We start from the raw sequence: 17,945 nt of genomic DNA, 5'->3' as shown, positions 1-17,945 counted from the left end.
GACTGCAAACCAAACACGGATGGTCGGGGGTGCACGCTAGCAAGCGGGTGCGAAGGTGTCACTCTCGCCTCCTCACATGGACCCTTTTTTTTCGGGGCCTTTTTTTCCGCCTCTTTTACTGCTCCATACATCGAAAACCCAGGACGTGCCCACACGTCGGAATGAAAGACAAGCCGTCGAAAACCTCAGAAATGGCTGAAAACTGTCAAAAATCGCTCTCCTCTGTAAAACCCAGCAACATATACATACGTATTGTACATACCAAAGCAGAACATAAGGAGTTATTTACTTTTCCTTGGTACATACTCACCAAAAATGAGCTCAGACACCGAGAACGCCATATGCGTTAAAGCAATGATGATGTCATCGAACGCGTGTCAATCATTCATCCATTTTCTATTCCACGTTGGGGTCATGGGTGAACTGGAGGCTATCAGGGGAAAAAAAAAAAAATTACATTTCTTTGTGTTTGGATGAAATGAAAAAGGAAATCTGTGATACAGTCAAATAGAACAATAACACAAAGACACCACCAAGGGGCAAACAAAAGTAAAATGTCAAATAAAATGTCAAAAATGAAGGAAAGACAGGAAGGGAGAAGAAATGATGTGTGAAGAAGGGCTGTTGTTAAAGGTCAAACTTCAGACCTGTTGTCAGGGCGACTGGACTTGTCTGCTCAATAATAAATCTGATGTCCATTGATACCTAGAATATATTTGTAAAAGGAGCATTTAAAAAAAAAAGATCATTAGTTCTTGTATTGGATTTTATGAAGTGCATCCCAATGAACTGTCCGGTAAACATGTAAGGAAATAAAAACGTCTAGAGTTTGTCAAATATTGTTTATTTCTAATAGAAAGGTTGATTTTAGTTATATATTTCAAAATTGGATCAGTTCGAATGAAATTTATCAGTTCAAATTTATTATCATGATGACGTCAGGTGTACCCGTTTTAGCGTACCATTGGACAGATTACGTACCACGTGATTTGGTAAACAACCAATCGAAGCGCAGAATCATCAAGCAACTGATTGCAAACACGGAAATCCAACCAGAAAAGAAGCCCGCCGTGGGGTGTAATAATTTTGCTTTTCACGACTCTTATATTCGATAAACATATATTACACTCTAAATTACGAATATATTTATCGTTTTTTAAATCCTTTTTATGGATTTGCTGCATCTTTTATCATGGACGTGCATCGTGTTTACACTCGGGATGTTCTCGACTGGGCTGTAAGTAGAATTGTGTTTTTTTTGCGGCGTGGCAAACTTTCAACTCTTTTCGACCCAAATAATCATTTTGTGCAAATGTTTTCAACATTGTGTTTACGAGGTGAAATTCCTTTTCTTACAAGTGCGTTGTCAACTTGTTGCACTGTAGCTGTCAGTTGCAGTGATGAATATTTACGAGATTAACGTTTGCATAATCTTCTCAGATGATGTTCTCTTCATTTTTCTATTTGTGTGTGCAGGGTCGATCTAAAAAAAATGCAAAAATCCAAGAGTACCGACAACATCCAATTTCTGCCTTTTCTCATCACATGTGCCAAGTAAGTATTGTTATTGGAAAGCAGATGAAAAAAAAAAATCAAAGTCCTAAAACAAAGCTTTTCAGGCAGACTGACAAGAATGACTGTCATGAATTATTTGTCGTGTCTCCTTGCCCTGTTCATCCTCTCCATTGTTTTGGTTTCCATAGTAACCTGGGATGGTTATACTACGGGATGCTGAAGAGCGACCAAACGCTTATTGTCGTCAATCTTATCGGCGCTTTTCTGCAGTCCGTCTACATCCTCGTATACTTCAAGTACACAAAACAAAAGGTTAGCGTGGCATTATGTTTGCCAGTTTGTACGTGAAGCTCGAGGCCATTTTGTTTTTTGTTTTAGAAAAATGTCCTGTTCCAATTACTTGTCATCTCAACGTTGGTGACCAGCGCCAGGTTGTACTTTACATACCTCCCTCCGGGCGACCTGCTGCTAAACCAGCTCGGCCTCGTCTGCAGCGTGGCCACTGTGGGCGTGTATCTGTCCCCTCTCGCGGACCTGGTAAGAAACGTGTACTTGGGTCGTTTATTCAAATACAGCAAAAGTTCAAAACAAACTCCAACACTCCTGCACACCTGCGTGTTTATGTTTGTGTGGAAGCGAAGAGTCAGTTGTCACGGGGCCCCATCACATGTCTTCTTTCCTGTGGCGTTTGTCTCTGATCCTGTTTGTCTCCTTCCCTCCATCTGCCGCACAGTCAGAAACCAGCCCGTGGCTTTCCTCCCATTCTTCTCCTCCTCATCTGCATCTTCCTGTTATTCCTTCACCGTTTGGCCCCCCCATCCCCTCGGAGACGCCAGGTTGACTTCTTAGCCCTAATAGTGTGTTGGCATTTGGCAGCCGCTAATTAGTTTGAAATCCACGCTTGATTGGTTAGCTGCTCAAACTGTTGCCATTATTCAACTTTTATTAAAGGTACAGATAGTGATTGAACAAGTAACGTTTACAACGAAGGTTTGATAAACTCAGGTAATATTTATACCATTCAAAAAAAATTATTACACGATCAAATGTGTTATGAATATTTTTTTCCCAAATCAGGTTTTATTTTTTTAAATTACAGCAGTCGTTCCCATATTACTTTTCTGAAACCTAATTTTTTGGGGGGGTAAGATTATGATTGTCAAAAAAAAATGTTTTTGCCCCAAAAAATGAACATTTATTCTCAAAATATTTCTTTTTATTGACGAGGAATATACATTTAAATACTGAATGCCGTATTTATCAATTGATGACCATTGAAATCGTTTGAAACTGGTTTAATCTAAAAAAATTCTCCAAAAAGCCTTGAAAAATGTAAGTTTTCCTCAAAAAACAGAGGCTGCCTTCACCCCAACAAAAACATATACCACACAAAAATCGGTTTGAGCTTGAGCTGGCCTAGAATATTCTCTTTTTTTCCAACTTTTTGGGCTGAATTGACTTTGAACCTGCTAGCCTCCCGCCCGCAACCTGTTCCTACTTGCTTGACTTGTTTACAACCCTCTCGTGAGCCTGGTCTTTGTCGAAGCCATTCCTCGTGTTGAAATAAGCACGCGTGATTGCCTCTCATTCAGATGGCCATCGTGCGGAGCGGCAACGTACAGTGCTTGTCCTTCCCCCTGACCGTGGCCACGTTCTTCACGTCCACTTCCTGGTTCTTCTACGGCCAGCAGCTGGATGACTACTACGTCATGGTACCACACACAATTAGCAACCTTCATTTATGATGCTAATCAACAGCAAATCAGAATTTTCCAATTATTTGCCGATATGATTCTCCTGCGTGTGCATTTTAGGTCCCTAACCTTCCTGGAATTCTCACAAGCATCATCAGATTTTATTTGTTTTGGAGATATGCCCATGTCAGCAGCCCCTATAAGTCCATGCAGGTATGATCCTATCCAGCAATGGACATGTTGCACAATGTCAAAGAAAGTGCCACTGTGGGCGATGACATCTATATTCCACAAAGTTGTAAGTAAAAGTATTTATTTTTACAAAGGTGTATTGCAATACTTAAGACATTTAATTCAGGTCTTTTGTGAAAGGTGTCCCCTTTAAGTGCCTTGCGGTGGCTACTAGTGGGTATCCTGGACAGACTGGGAAAAAAAAAAAAAGATAAATAGTAAAACTTTTTTTCAAATGATCACATTTGGCGAAAATCTTTTCAAGTGCATTGATTTGTTTACTGCGATCCAAAGACCGCGTTGTTTGTAGGCTGCTATTTCGAAGAGGACCAACAAATGCTTGTAGAGCGTTTCCTCTTTGCTTCTGCCGGGAAAATACTTTTTTTTATTTTTTATTCTATTTCCTCTTGTGCCTTTCCTTGTTACCACAACATATCAGTGGCAGTAAGTTGTGTTTCTATGATGACTGTTTACATCAGCTATTTTTGAAAGCTTTTTTTTTTTAAAAGTGTAAAATGGACCTAAGTATGACTGATGACTTTTTGTCAATAAATGATGACAAAGTGCCCAAGTGTTTTTTTTTTTCTTCCCCCAATTAAATTTAAAAAGTGCATCTTGGGGATGCCATTGGTATTCCAACGGGAGCAACAGCGCCCCCTAGAGCCTTTCCCCTGATTGTAAAAGGAATTTGTCTGTGTGTGCATAATACAAAGCTTGCTTGATAGTGCGGTGGCGCGAATGAGCTTGTTTGTGTGTGAGTGTGTTGATCCAGAGAGGCCAGTGGTGGGAAAGGCCACGCCAGAGGTTCTCATCCCATGTGTGTGTGCGTGTGTGTGTGTTACATGAATCCTTTTCCTGAGCTCAAACAACACACACAGACACAACACGGCATTGTGTTGCTGAAGTGAGTGAAGGTGGGAAACCAATGTGGCATATTGAACGGAAGACGGGCCATGAATCAAAGGCGGACATTTAAATGGTGGCTTTTGTTTGACATTTAAATAATAAATGTCAACAACATGAGCTACAATTATGATGGTTTTCTGAATCAAGATTCTTCATTTAACCACAAGAGCAAAGCAGTAGTTTGAAAATGATCATTAGGTTTGCTATTGGGAAAAAATGTAACATGCTTATACATATTTAAGTTCATGACCGTTAATACCCATAAATGGTCTGCTAATAAAAATATATCAATCCAAACTGCTATCTGTTTTTACACTTGTGTAGCATTTTTGAATATCGAAATTTCTGCAAAGTTCATTCAAGTGTTATAATGGCAAAAGATCGGTTATAGCCCAAAATGAGTAAATGGAGCAAACTGGAACCACAATTCCGAATCATTAAACAGTGTCGATCCATGTGCACACCATAGCTTAAATTTATAACGTGTGAATAAATTGTGGTGGGGGGGGGGGGGGGGGGCATAGGGTGAGCGAAAGCACATTCCAAAATGTGCAAAACAGCAGCTGGGACAGGTGTGCATTTACTCGGACGGCCTGCGTGGGTGCACAGTGTGCTGAGTAGTGTCCGCTAACTGTGTGTGAGTGTGTGTGTGTCATCACTTTGTGCAAGCTGCACAAGGTGCTCCTTGCATAGGGGGGGGGGCAAAATGCCAGTCAGCTCATATATATGTGTGTGTAGTCTACGAGGAGGCAGGAAACAGAGCCATCCTGTTTGCAAGTTGAACTCATTGTTCAGCTGATTGTACTCCCCACCCCCCCACCCCCTCCCCCTCCCCTCCCTCATCGTCACCCTTACTCCACTACTACACACGCAACAAACAAACCCGCTAAAGTGTTTACTCTACTGCAAGCGTTGTAAACGTTCAAGATAAAGGCCGTCATTGTCCCTTTAAAAAGGCAGAGGCAGGAAATCGACAAAGCAACACATGTACAACTTGTTGCGTGGAATTCCAACACACACACAAAGACAGTGAGAGATGGAAATCTTCAGCTGTGTGCAGTTGTCACTTCAAGACCTTTGCTCCACATACATTAACAGGCAGAAGCTTCTCTGTGTATGTGTGTGTCCTCAGGGCGATGCACAAGGCGGTAGATTGTTTTACCACCTTCCTCCTCGTCTTTGCTGGTATTTTGGCGACGGCGAGGTGACATGCGGACAGGCGCTCATTAAACTGTCAGGGGCAGAAGGACGGCCCGGCCCGCCTCTTGACTGCCTGCACGCATACTTCTTCATTTCATACAAATCATCTGACACGCTCGTCTCGCTTTTTACACTGACGTCTCAATAAACTCACTTGGTTGGATTTACTCACTCGCTTTTTTCACGGGGATGTAATAAGCATTTTTTTTTTCCCCCCTCTCACTGTAAATTGCAGCATGTTTTGGGATTTATGGAGGGTTAATGTTTTTTTTAAGGCAAATTATGATACACGCTCACAATGACTGCCTGCCTCAGCACGCTTCAAGTTTGTGGTGCAAGAGAGAGAGAGAGAAAGAAAGAAAGACAGAGACATACTATATCGACACTATATGTTGAGAAAGTGCCCCGGGGTAAAACCAGTTTGAGTACTGTATGTTTCGATGCTTGTTGTTCCTGCAAATAATTCTTGATTTTTTTTTTTTTTTTATCAACATACAACGATAACAAATGGCTCAATAAGACAACTCCCAGTCGATTGTGTTTGTGAGAAGATTGAATGTGGGTTTTTTTTTTTTTTTAAATATATGATTCTACAGTGTGCTCAATCATTTATGGTGCAATTTTACGAAGCAATTGATGGAGGCAATTCTCAATGAATATAGTCGTGAGAAAGAGTTGTTGAGCTGTACAAGCATGTTTTGTTTACTGTGGGTGTAACCAAGTTAAAAATGTTACAAAATGTTCAAGTAAATATAAATTCAAAACGTGGATGAATTTTTTAAAAATATGTTTATCAGTAATCATGAACATTTTCAATGTAAGATGATATATTGTGTGATATTATTGAATAGCAAATAATTGTTTTACATAAGTTCTGTTTAATGTGTTCAAAAATAGTAGATGAAGAAAAATTAATTTGTGTATAATTAGCGTAAATGTATGAATCACATCCGGGGTGAAAGGTCAAGAGTAGAAAACAAGATGGTCGACAAGGGAACTCATTTAAGTAAATACAATTGGAATTCGCATCATTGAAAGTAAGGTACCTTTGTTTATTTTTCCTCTTGTGTGAAGGAGCCATTTGTTTTAAAAACGTAGCAGCAATATGTAATATTAGAAGTGAAATATATCAGTTTCATGAAACTTTGACATTCATTAACAATAAATGCCTTCATATGATAACATGAAAACCCCAAAATAACAAAAGCATGGATAACATGAGGTGGAAATGTCCCTTGCGTTGAAACTAAAATTGTGTCAAAAACATTTGAATACTTTCCATTCTTGTCAATTCTATTCAAACATAACAATTGCACAATTTAAAGAAGATAAGCCACAAAAACAAAGGTAATGTCGCCGCCTAGTGGTTTGATTGTAACATTGCAAGCTCACTCGACAGACACTGCTGTCAGTTTGCTCACAGCTACTCACGGTAATGTAACCAGACTCGACATGTTTAAAAACGCTAAACCCTAATTTGAAATCCTAAACCTGCCCTGACGTATTAACTTCACTAAAAAAAACAACCATTAAAAAAAAAAAAAACTGCGGCCATTCACACAAACGGAGCTGTCAAGTCACTCAAACAATTAATGGAAGGCTTGCCCTCACATGATGCTGTGTGTTACGCAACATTCACTCAAAGACAGCGTGTACCCCCCACCCACTTAATCCCAACTTGTCTTCTAGTTAACAATACCAAACTATCGACATTTACCAGCTGTTAGCAAGCAAAACAAAGTTAGGTACGTTACGTGTCAGATTACAAGTTATTTTATTCTTATGATTAAAAAAAAAAAAAGCAATGCATACAGTGTCACGTGATTCCACTCTGTCTATCACACTCATTTCCTAGAAAAAAAAATTCATGTACAATCAAGTTCAAATCCTGTGTAAATATTACAATATCGACAATCAAAGCTGTCAGGCATAAACAACCACATCATTACCTGCACAAAAAGAGAAGAATGTTCATATTTTACCCACACTGTCACGGAGGTATTATTGAATATAATAAGTGATGTGCCTTGGAGCTAGTTACAATCTAATAAATGTGCCTTAACAGCCCGTGAGGCCACACACATACAAATCAATCATTCATACAAAACATTCAATTGACAAACATATGCTGTATATATGCATGTTCAACACATGCAATGAAAATAATGAGGCAAATACATCACAAGACCTTTCAAAATTGCAATAAATATACTGTTGACATACAAAATGGTCATATGAATTCAATTCCAATCAATCTTCGGGAAAACAATTGTATTATCTCTACCCATCACGCTACATTACAAATAAAGGCTTCAATTTTTTTTGACAGAGTATATCTGCAGTGCTTTTATGTGGTAACAATCATAAAATAAATAGAATGCATCACATGCAATATTTGTCCCATGTATAAGTTATGCATAGTCAAAATCTTCGCTTCAGCCACAATGTTAACATGAATTCAGAAGCGTGAAAAAAAACAATGCTTGATTGCGCGACTTCATGATTTACTAAGATCGGTAGCCCGTGTTTTGATGGTGACCCTGGGCGGCGGCGGCGCCTCCTCCTCTATGCTGCGACTGGCCACCAGGTCCTGCAGCTGCAGGGCGCCGCCGCCGATGAAGCAGAAGGCGGGACAGACGGGGGCCGAGCAGTCCACGTTGCCCTCCCACAGCACGCGTAAGGAGTGGGCGTCGTAAAAGGCCACGCAGCCCTCGTCGCAGTCCAAGCACACGCCCAGCCTGGGCGGCAGAGGCGTCGTATAAGGGTGGGCGGGCTTGGAATGTTGATGGCCTCGGGGGAGAAGGATTTTGCCCATGCCCATGGTGAGGAAGCAGAAGGCGGGCGAGTCCTGGTTGTCGTCTGCCTCGCTGTCATGGCCGCTGTCTGGGTCGTACCTTAGGATGGAGAGAAAACGTTTGGTTCAAAAGGCCTGATCTTTTCTATAGCCTGCAGAGGGCGCCAGAGAGTTCTCACCGGGGACTGGCCATGTCTTGCGGCTGATGGAACCATTCTTGAAGTTTGGCCTCCTGTCCCACTCCAACCTGCATAAAGGGCCATTTTTTTTTTTCTTCAAACGAACCCTGAAGAGCAATGCTATGACAATCACTTGAAAATGTCCAAAGATTCTCCTGCCTTGATCAGGTAGGAGCCGGGCTCCACAGAGCAAGCCCAGTAGTGCCTGCCTTGAGAGACGGCCAGGTCGGCCACCAGGAGGTCGGCGGTCAGGTGGCAGGAAGTGAGCGCGCGGTCGGCGACCTTCAGCAGGGAGAGGCCCGGCACGCTGCGGGCGTACGTCTGACCCTTGCCCAGCGCCAGCCGGTCGGAATGCAAGCCCCAGCGAGAGTCCAGGGAGAAGGACAACACTAGACAGAGGGAGATAAGGAAGAGGAATTCACAATGGAGGAAACAACAGGAAAGCAGAAAAAGAAGTACGAAGAAAAAAAAAAAATTCAAACCCAAAACATTCACATTTTAAACGTTGGCGTAAACGAGAAGACGTGAATTTACCGGGAGCCGGCGGCGTGTGAAGGTACACGTCCTCGCTGAAGTCTCCAAAGCCGGCCTTGTTGCAGCCTCGCACCCTCATCACGTACACGCTGTCGATCTGCAGTTGTCCCACGATGGCGCTGGTCCCTCGCACTTCGTCCAGTCTCCGCCACGCGGTCGAGGCGTCGGGGGATCGGGTGCCGCCCCACGTGTCTCCGGACGCGCCCGTCCGTCTCCGGTACTCGACGGAGAAATGCCAGGCCGGGGCCGAGTCCTGCGGGAGGCGCCAGCACAGGAAGAGCTGGTCGTACGCCAGCGTCTTCTGGGTGTCGATCACTGGGGCCAGGGGGGCTGCCAGTCACAAAACAAGTCAAGTGGATTACAGTTAGGTGTACCTAATGTAGCGTCCAGTGCGGAACCTACCGCGAATGAAATCCAAGCCGTTGATGAGTTTGATCTCTTTCGTTGCATCCAGGTAAAAGTGTCTGAATGACGGATCGGCGTTCAGGGAGAAGCACTGGAGGTTTGTGATGGCCTTCACCAACCTGTCCGGGAAAATAAAACAATCATATTTAGGACAATAATAAAAAAAAAACGTCAACGAGAAGAAGCAACCTGTTGTGAGTGACTCTGGCCGCCTGCACGAAACACGGCTGGTCGATCTCCTTGAGGAGCTCGTGCGTGTAGGCCATCATGCCGGCGTGCTCCAGCATGTCTCGCCTGGCCGACGCCTGAGCGGACAGCGCCTCCTCCCTGCGACCGCGCGAGCCCTCCAGGGCCACGGACAACACCCCCTGCCGCTCGGCGATGGACGCGGACAGATCCTGCATGCAGCGGCTCAGATGACGGAGAGCTACGGCGCTGTTGGCCTGCGGGCACAAATGGAAGGATGGCCACCTTTAGCTCAAAACAATCATTAGCATTTGCTAACAACTTGGCTCAATTGGTATCCGCATACCAATTAAGAACTGTCTTTTCATACTGTACGCAGGCGCCCTCTAGTGGTATGTGAACAAATCACAGTCCAAGTGCAGTCGATTTGCATGGAATCTAGTCAAACCTGACCTCCATCTGTTTGATGGTCCCCTCCAGTTGTGTTATCTGGTTCTGGATGGTCTCCTGGTTGGCCAGGATGTAGTTAACCTCCTTGGTTAGCTGATCCTGTGAGAACAGCAAGCAAAGCTGATACCAGCGCCATTAAAAAAAAAAAAAAGAAAAAGACAATGTGGGGCACCTTCAGGGCCTGGTAGGCTTGAGTCACTGGTAGGACTTTGTGGCCATGGTGGTTGCGGCGGAGCTTACACAGCGGACACAGCAACCTGCGGCAAGCGCAGCAGTACCACAGCAGACGTTCCTGCTCGTGCTCCGTGCACGTCAGCACCTACGGGCGCCGAAACGTCACATTCGACGGAGACTATCCCGGGAAGGGAAACGAGAAGAAAGACAAAAACCTTTGGGCGAAAGTTGTTTGTGGGGAGGATGTGCTCGTGTTGGGCTCGGGGGGTCCCCCAGGGGTGGTAGAGCTTGAAACATTCATTGCAGAAGTTGGCTTTGCAGTCGGCACAGCCCTTGGTGGCCTCCAGAGATTGAGGAGGCTTGCAGAATGCGCACACGATGGACGTGCTGCCCAGACTCTGCGTCTGCCTGTACCTGACAAAATTCAATACAAAATCAAATTTGGTCATAAATGAAAAGAAATACAAATAATTAGAATGAATAAACTGTGTTTCTGGCATTTCCCCAGTTTATTATTATTATTTTTTTGCAGTTACCTTTCCACAATGCGCTCCAAAGTGAGGTTGCGGGGACAATCGGTCAGACCTTTCTCGCCAAGCTCCACATCCTCCTGACAGGAAGGACACGGGAACAGCATGGGGGGAGGGGCCACGTCCTTACGCCGCCGCCCGGGGTATGTGCTGCATGCTTGTGGGAGGAGAAGAGAAAATCAAAAGGAATATGTGCCAAATATTGTCAACGGAAAGAAACACCGAAACACCAGGTTGAGGGCTGACCTCATGGATGATGTCACACGAGACATCATCTCGCACCGCTCAATTTTGAGATGTTCACTTTCTAATATAAAAGTCGATGACTCACCATAGGTTCCTCCTCCCTTACCAGTTCTTAGGATGTGGTCCGGGGTCCTCTGCGTGGGTCTGCGGGGCTGGCGCGGGGAGCGAGTGTTGGGCGTGGAGGCCGGCGACCTCGGCTCCGGGGGGAGGTCAGGTTGAGGGAAGCCCCTCTGTACCAACACGTCGGCCGCACACAGTAAGCACACGCTGTGCTGGCAAGGCAGCAGGATGGGCTGCTTCACCATGTCGTCGCACACGGGACAACGAAGCTCTCGCTCCATGCTCTTCATGTTGGACTGGAATGAGAACATTATATCATTCAACTATATTTAATCCTGACCGGCGAGAAGCAGCATCCCGTTTCTATGACGACGTACATCACCTGTGATTTCAGCTTCCTGTGCTATGTTTAAACATTTTGTCTCGTGTGAACTATTTGGGTGCTTTTTTTTTATCGAATAGAAATCTTTAGTTTGCAAGGGGTAGCTAAATACAAGCTATGTGTGACATGCCCTAATATAACGACGCATTTGGACATTGCTAGGGGAATAAAGATCATTCCAGGGATTTTATACTCACACTGATACGAAGCAAGGCATCCATGATGGAAGTGAAGCTTTTTAATTCCGTGTCTGCCATCTGCCGGTGCCAGGGAGCCCTCTTATGTCTGTGCTAGCAAAAAGCCTACTGACGTGCTGCTGTGAGCATCCTCAGAAAGGTGAGATGGGAGAAAGAACGGTTTTGGGAGGGGGGGGGGGGGGGGCTCGTCTCGAGGCGGCTTAATTCGGTCGCATTCGTTTGTCATCCATCATATTATTGTTGCTGTTGGTATTATTATTATTATTATTATTATTACGTGCGTTAAAGTTTTCTATTCAGATGGTCAACGTTATGAAATAAAGAAAAATGAGCTGCCAACAGACAGCAGCATTGTAAAGCCCCATTGTCGTCGAATCGGAACTATTGCTGTATGAATTTGTAATTGGTGTTTCCTCCGGATGATAATCCAAAACGTACAATGCCGCGGTTGCTGTAGCAACCGATGCTACTTCCGGCTATAGCCAAGCCATTTGAATGTTAAACGCGGCGACAGACGGAGTAAACAAGCTTTTTGTGTGTTATTCTAGTGACCTGTTTTCCTTTACAAGGTAAATTTAACTATAGTTAGTTAATAACGTGCTGAATGTCGTGTTATTTTGTTACCTAACAATTTGCAATAGACAGAGGATGCCGACTAATCCGCGCAACTATTGTGTTTTCTAAACAGGTAACTCCAAAGTTAAGATGTCGGCCATCAGCAGCCTTATTCCTGCTCGATTCCTAACAATCATCGCCCACCTTGTTATTGTCATCACCATCTTTTGGACGAGGGTAAGATCATTTATATATTTATTGGTAAAACAACGTGTACTGTTTTATTCTTAGATTAAAATAGAATAGAATTTTGAGATGGCTTCTTTTTGTCATCATTTTATTTTATCTAGGTCTTAAATGCTTCTACTTGAGCCAACTATTTGATTGACACCAAATCTTGTTTTTGCAGGAATATAACGTGAAGGCGTGCTTGCCATTGGAGTTTACGCAAGAGCAATACGACAGCGAAGATTTAAAGTAAATACAAATAAAATGCATGCACACGGACACGCACTCAAATGCATTTTGTGTGTGTTACAGGTTGGTGGTGGCCCTGTCAGTCACACTTGTGTTATTTGCCATCGAGTTAGCTGGCTTCTTCTCGGGAGTGTCCATGTTCAACGGCAGCCAAGGCCTTCTGTGTATCCTTCGCCTACTCTGAGATGTGTATGACCACATCATCGATGGAGAAAAAACAAATTCCATGACTCCTGTCCCAGCCACAGGAGCCCATGCCTGTGGCTCAGTGGCTCTTCTTTTCTTTCTATTTGAGCAGTGGGACTGTGCAGTCTACTGGTGGATTATTGCATTCTGCAGGTTAGTTTGCTGTAGTTTAAAAAGAAAAAAATGATTTATTTATTTTTTCCCTGACATCCACATCACCTAGCATTGACAGTCCACTGCAGCGCATCCGTTTCCTTGTCTTATTTTATTTTTGAGAAGTGGGAGTGCTGGACATATTGGGTTATTTTTGTACCCTGCAGGTTGGTGCACATGTACTGATTTATGCAAATTGATATTTCTGGCTTAGACGGTGGAGTAGTCTGAGACTACAAGTTAGAAAATGATATTTCTGATAAGATGTCATTCTCTGTGTTTTCTTCTAGTGTGCTGCCCGCCCTCATGGAGATTCTTCTGTTTATCGCCGTTTTAGGACTTGCAAAGAAGCCGTTATGATGTAGAAAATGTTGACAAGGAATTTGTTGTGCAGTATTCAGTTTATCATGCTAGTGGTTAGCAAAGTTTGCCTCACAGTTGAGAGGTTCTGGTTCAGAATCTCATCTTGGTATGTGGATTTTGCTATTTGCAGACTTGCCTAGTCCCTTTCACTCACTGTATTGCTATTTCTTTTATTGTTACTTTTAACACTATTATATCCTACTGTATGTATGTTTTGGTTTTTATATTTATTAAATTTTCATTGAATATAATATTATTACTGTTAATTGTTTTCTGTTCATGAATTATGATCTCTTTCATGAATACAATTATTTGACTATTTACAATTTATTTATGATTTATTTTGCTATTTTATTTGAATAGCTCCATAGACCAGTTCCGGGTGAAGGTTCCTTCGGTTCCTAGGTCGTAACTCTTACCTATTCGGCTAGTTCGGCAAAGTTAAATTGGACCTTTAAAAAGTAAATCAAGAAATAACTACAGTTACAAGCAATTAACTTGGAACGATGGGTATGTATTACATTTAATAACAATTTATTTATGGGGATTTTGTGTGTTTACAGACGTCCAACCCCATTACTTCGCTCAAGTAGCTAGCTTGTCTTGCTAACTATTTAGCTAACTAGCACTGATTCATATCAATACTAGCGCTAAGTGTTTTAGCCATTGTGGTAATAAGCTATACTCTAAACCCAAAACCTTGTTTTTGCGTTATTACTGGCTATACGCTTACGTGTTTTTGACGAGTTTGACGTTAGCATTAATTTAGCATTTGCAAGGCTTCCGTCCGAACACTGACGTGTCATTAGAAGGCGTTCAATTTCACAAACTTTAAACTGTCAAACTAACCTATGCTATATTTACGTTCATGAAAATAAATCAAAAGTCATCTTACATTTTTCTCCTTAAGTACACAGCTTTCTAAATTATTTTCCCTTGTCCCAACTTTGAGGTAAATGAGTTGCATTGATTATTTATGAATGTGACATGCTTCATAATTTGTAAACTTGTGTATTCATTGCATTACATTTTTTTTTGCCTTTATATCCCTAATAAAGCTAACCAAAATATAAATCAACTGGTGTCATAAATGGCGAAAACGAATCGACTAAGTTGCTTGTTTTTGTCTCTGCAGCAGTGAATACGGGCACGTCTCTGGTGCTGTCCAGCCTTCTTTCCGTGTTGGTATTCGCCGGCATGCAGATGTTCAGTAAGCAGCTGGCATCCTGCGAGTGGCTCACTATCCTGGGGGGCTTCCTTGGCTCCGTCCTCTTTATCTGCTCCCTCACTGTATCCTCCATGAGCACAAGACTGATCACTTGACTTTTTGTATTTTCGATCACAACCGCTTAGCCTTAACACCTCCTTCAGGCATTTAGTAATCTGGAAAATCTGTTTTTTGGGAAAGGATTCCAAGCCAAGATCTTCCCTGAAAGTAAGTTTATGCAGAATGAGATTAAGATGGAGTATTTGGATTATGGTATATACATTTGTTTATTGTTTTCCATATTGTTGAAACTTTTAGTTCTGGTGTGCCTGTGCCTGTCGCTGTTTGCGTCGGGTCTGGTTCATCGCGTGTGTGTCACCACATGGTGAGTGACTTTCTTTACTCGATTGTACTCCATCCTTTTTTTTTTTTTGTCCTCCACTAAATCTGTCAACATTCTCTCCTCATAGCTTGATCTTCTCCCTCTTCGCCCTGTATTACATCAACAAAATATCCGCTGCCCTCTACCAGGCGGCCACGCCCATGGCAGTGCCCGTCAAGGCGCCCACCAAGAGCAAAAGGAAGAACTGAGGAACGGAAACAAGACGTCCCCTCATTTGACCGAAACTTTGATTGGCCACATTCCATGAAAGAGAACACATTTTGTAATTAAATAATAAAAAAATAAAAAACATTCAATGTGTCTGGTCTCATTCAAACTGGGGGGTATTGTTCAGTGAATTAAAACTCAAATAAAAAAATTGAATAATTAATTGCAAATTTTTCTGGTACCTTCCTTCCAACATGAAGCAGGTGGAACTTTTTTACTCCCACTGAACATTTTGAAAAGAAAAATATTTGATGTCATGTAACATGGCCGGATTATTCTCTGTTCAACTTGTTGGATCTTAACCTCAACTTGTGACTCACGTCATGTATACTTTTATGTATTATTATTTTTTAAATCACAGGTATTGGGACACTTGAGGAATCATAGCAAGGCCCCCACCCTTGCTTTGAATCCACCATGAGTCATCCTGAGTTCCAATAAAACCTCAAATAGGAATTTCCCATAAGATAAATGTATAACAATAAGAAATGATCATTTGCCTTACAAATCTATTTCCGTTTTTATGTCTCATTGGAACATACAGAAGAGGCAGAACATGGCGTGCTGTCATTGACTACCGCATCCTGGTAGAATGTTTGAAGGCTGACTTACAATTCACCCTTTCATTTAACAGCCCAACAAACTAGATGGAAACTTGTCATTCGATGCAGTGTGACTTCAGTTGGAAAAACTCAACTTTGTGGTTGTGATAGTCGAGAGAGAGAAAAAAAAAAGCATTTGGGGAGTCATATTCAAAAGGGTGTGTGGAGAAATGAGCACATTATTTTCTTGTACTCCCCTCCCACTTTTTTTTTTTTTTTTTTTCATCCCCTCCCATCTCCTCCTCCCGGGCGTTGCCCGGCGGACTATATATACTCGAATAAACTCACGTTGAACTCCTCCTTTCCTCTCAAAGACATCTTGCTCACTCAGCCTCTTCGTAGCTACGGTAAGTTTCTTCATTTTGGAACTTTTTTTATTTTTTTGGGTAGGGGGGGCGGATTGCGTTCATTTTACGCATGCATAGCAGAAGCGTTAGTTCACAAAAAAAATAGGAAAATAAACACTCAGATGGTTCAAACATCGTGTAGATGTCGTCGACTCATTTGAGTGACTAGTTTTTGTCGTTTCTTCTCCGTTTTACGCCAAATGTTTGCCACTGGGTGTGTTCCCATGCGTCATTCATCGGGAGGTCGCGGTTTGGGCGCACGTAGTACATTTCTCCAAGTGACAAGTAACCACTGGCCTTCTGCTTCCTGTGCTTTTTTTTTTTTTTGAAACTGATTGTATTCTACTCCTATTTTAACGACTTTTGTTTGAGTGAAATCCAATAGGAATACGGCGGATGTGGAGTAAAGGGTAGAGGCGATAAGGATGTCCGTGTGTTGCGGAACATTTGCTCTTATATTGAAAGAATTTGCTTTGAGTGCCAATAAAAGCAACGCCTGTATCCTCCCTTTTTGTGTGTTCACTGTTTGCTTTGGATAAGGATGATCTCGTTCGCTTATCTTTAAGTGAGCTTTTAAATCAACATAGATCATACAATATAGTGTCATTCATTCAATTTAAATTCAGAATGTCAAAAATCTAGCACACAAATGACCTTTATCGTGGTTTATTTTGCCATGACCTGACCACGCCTGATCATTTTCTACTTTTTTGTCCATTTGCAGCTTCCTTCCACCTGCCTCTGCAGTCATGTCTGATTTGGAGAAATGCATGGAGAACCTCATTGTCATCTTCCACCGCTACGCCAAAGATGACGGCGATGGCAGGACTCTGAGCAAAAAAGAACTGAAAAAACTACTGGAGACTGAGTTGCCCACCTTCCTCAAGGTGAGAACACTCCCGAGTTGCCGATCGTGCGACCAGCATTCCGAATCAGATCATTTGACTTATTCCTCATGACTGTCCCCTAACCACCTTTTTTTTTTTGTCTTTCTTTTCCCCCCCCCCCCCCAGACTCAAAAGAACCCCAAAACAGTGGATTGCATCTTGCAGGACCTGGACCACAACAAAGATGACAAGTTAGACTTTGAAGAGTTTCTCCCCTTGGTGGCGGGCCTCTCCTTGGCCTGTGAGAAGTGCTACGTGCTGCACCAGAAGAAGGGCAAACAGTAAACACATGAGTATAAATGAATTTCTGACTGAATATTTCTTTGTCTGTCTGATTATTCACACCATGAAGGTCTGTTTTTGTATTTTTATTCTGCACGATTTGAACACATGGAACCAGTTTCGACCAAAAGGCGTCCACCCTGTTTGTTCTGCCTCTGAAACGCTGTGATTGATAACCAAACAGTTGAGAAATGGCAAGTGAACTATTTGGCACAACCTTCTAGTTTTCCGTAAAGTGTTTCCGCTGTGTACTAAATCACAAAGCTAATCAATTCTCTGTATGTATGTGAGTCTTAATGAAACTTTCACGGCTGAAATAAAATGTTAATCTGCTAGCAGAATGGCTTCTTTTTTTTTTTTAGCTAATGCTTGGATAGCTGGTTGTTGCTATGCAGAAATTGATGAGGGTCCAAAAAATGTGGGCATTCAAACCAGATTAAAAAAAAATACACGCACTAAAAAAAGCAAAATCAACCAGTCCTCATTTTAAGAGTTTGAACTTCTGTCATGTTAAGCCCATATTTAAAAGTGCTGGAAAAAAGATTTAGCATAATCCATTTTCCTTAAATGAAGCTTTGTGATTTACATGCCTA

The 17,945-nt window shown here is 42.5% G+C and overlaps 5 protein-coding genes across 9 annotated transcripts; 4 read left to right on the top strand and 1 right to left on the bottom strand.

Moving 5' to 3' along the window:
• Positions 1-999: 999 nt before the first annotated feature.
• slc50a1 (solute carrier family 50 member 1) lies at positions 1,000-4,010 on the top strand. The gene is made up of 6 exons (XM_085918697.1): positions 1,000-1,237; positions 1,477-1,554; positions 1,704-1,827; positions 1,894-2,052; positions 3,108-3,227; positions 3,330-4,010. Exons 1-6 carry the CDS (start codon positions 1,170-1,172, stop codon positions 3,426-3,428), a joined length of 648 nt encoding a protein of 215 aa, XP_085774823.1. The 5' UTR covers positions 1,000-1,169; the 3' UTR covers positions 3,429-4,010.
• Positions 4,011-6,508: 2,498 nt separating this feature from the next.
• LOC147051760 (transmembrane protein 107-like) lies at positions 6,509-13,666 on the top strand. Of its 3 annotated transcripts, XM_085919122.1 has the most exons (9): positions 6,509-6,583; positions 10,801-10,941; positions 11,154-11,822; positions 12,372-12,475; positions 12,648-12,715; positions 12,779-12,879; positions 12,958-13,054; positions 13,125-13,221; positions 13,345-13,666. In XM_085919122.1, the coding sequence occupies exons 3-8, from the start codon at positions 11,768-11,770 to the stop codon at positions 13,174-13,176; spliced, it is 477 nt and encodes a 158-aa protein (XP_085775248.1). In that variant the 5' UTR covers positions 6,509-6,583; positions 10,801-10,941; positions 11,154-11,767; the 3' UTR covers positions 13,177-13,221; positions 13,345-13,666. The 3 variants fall into 3 exon arrangements, with proteins under 3 accessions (XP_085775248.1, XP_085775247.1, XP_085775245.1); XM_085919121.1 differs by lacking the exon at positions 12,958-13,054; XM_085919119.1 differs by lacking the exon at positions 13,125-13,221.
• On the bottom strand, positions 7,309-11,743 carry trim46a (tripartite motif containing 46a). 2 transcript variants are annotated; one of them, XM_085919123.1, is made up of 12 exons: positions 11,684-11,743; positions 11,103-11,400; positions 10,805-10,955; positions 10,484-10,682; positions 10,267-10,413; positions 10,098-10,193; positions 9,648-9,901; positions 9,456-9,577; positions 9,054-9,383; positions 8,679-8,908; positions 8,520-8,587; positions 7,309-8,440 (listed from the first exon to the last, which is right to left on the bottom strand). In XM_085919123.1, exons 1-12 carry the CDS (start codon positions 11,741-11,743, stop codon positions 8,044-8,046), a joined length of 2,352 nt encoding a protein of 783 aa, XP_085775249.1. In that variant the 3' UTR covers positions 7,309-8,043. The 2 variants fall into 2 exon arrangements, with proteins under 2 accessions (XP_085775249.1, XP_085775250.1); XM_085919124.1 differs by having other exon boundaries at positions 11,130-11,400.
• Positions 13,667-13,778: 112 nt separating the features above from the next.
• On the top strand, positions 13,779-15,316 carry krtcap2 (keratinocyte associated protein 2). The gene is made up of 5 exons (XM_085918776.1): positions 13,779-13,927; positions 14,553-14,707; positions 14,789-14,852; positions 14,943-15,009; positions 15,095-15,316. Exons 1-5 carry the CDS (start codon positions 13,924-13,926, stop codon positions 15,213-15,215), a joined length of 411 nt encoding a protein of 136 aa, XP_085774902.1. The 5' UTR covers positions 13,779-13,923; the 3' UTR covers positions 15,216-15,316.
• A 708-nt stretch (positions 15,317-16,024) lies between these two features.
• LOC147051758 (protein S100-A1-like) lies at positions 16,025-17,693 on the top strand. 2 transcript variants are annotated; one of them, XM_085917544.1, is made up of 3 exons: positions 16,025-16,183; positions 16,908-17,070; positions 17,197-17,693. In XM_085917544.1, exons 2-3 carry the CDS (start codon positions 16,933-16,935, stop codon positions 17,353-17,355), a joined length of 297 nt encoding a protein of 98 aa, XP_085773670.1. In that variant the 5' UTR covers positions 16,025-16,183; positions 16,908-16,932; the 3' UTR covers positions 17,356-17,693. The 2 variants fall into 2 exon arrangements, with proteins under 2 accessions (XP_085773670.1, XP_085773671.1); XM_085917545.1 differs by lacking the exon at positions 16,025-16,183 and adding an exon at positions 16,666-16,748.
• The last annotated feature ends 252 nt before the right edge of the window (positions 17,694-17,945 follow it).

This window comes from Syngnathus leptorhynchus, chromosome 8, assembly GCF_054491065.1.
Source record: "Syngnathus leptorhynchus isolate UIUO chromosome 8, UIUO_Slep, whole genome shotgun sequence".
Lineage (NCBI taxonomy): Eukaryota > Metazoa > Chordata > Actinopteri > Syngnathiformes > Syngnathidae > Syngnathus > Syngnathus leptorhynchus.
The sequence above is the reverse complement of the archived record's forward strand: the minus strand, read 5'-3'. Positions and strand labels throughout refer to the sequence as shown.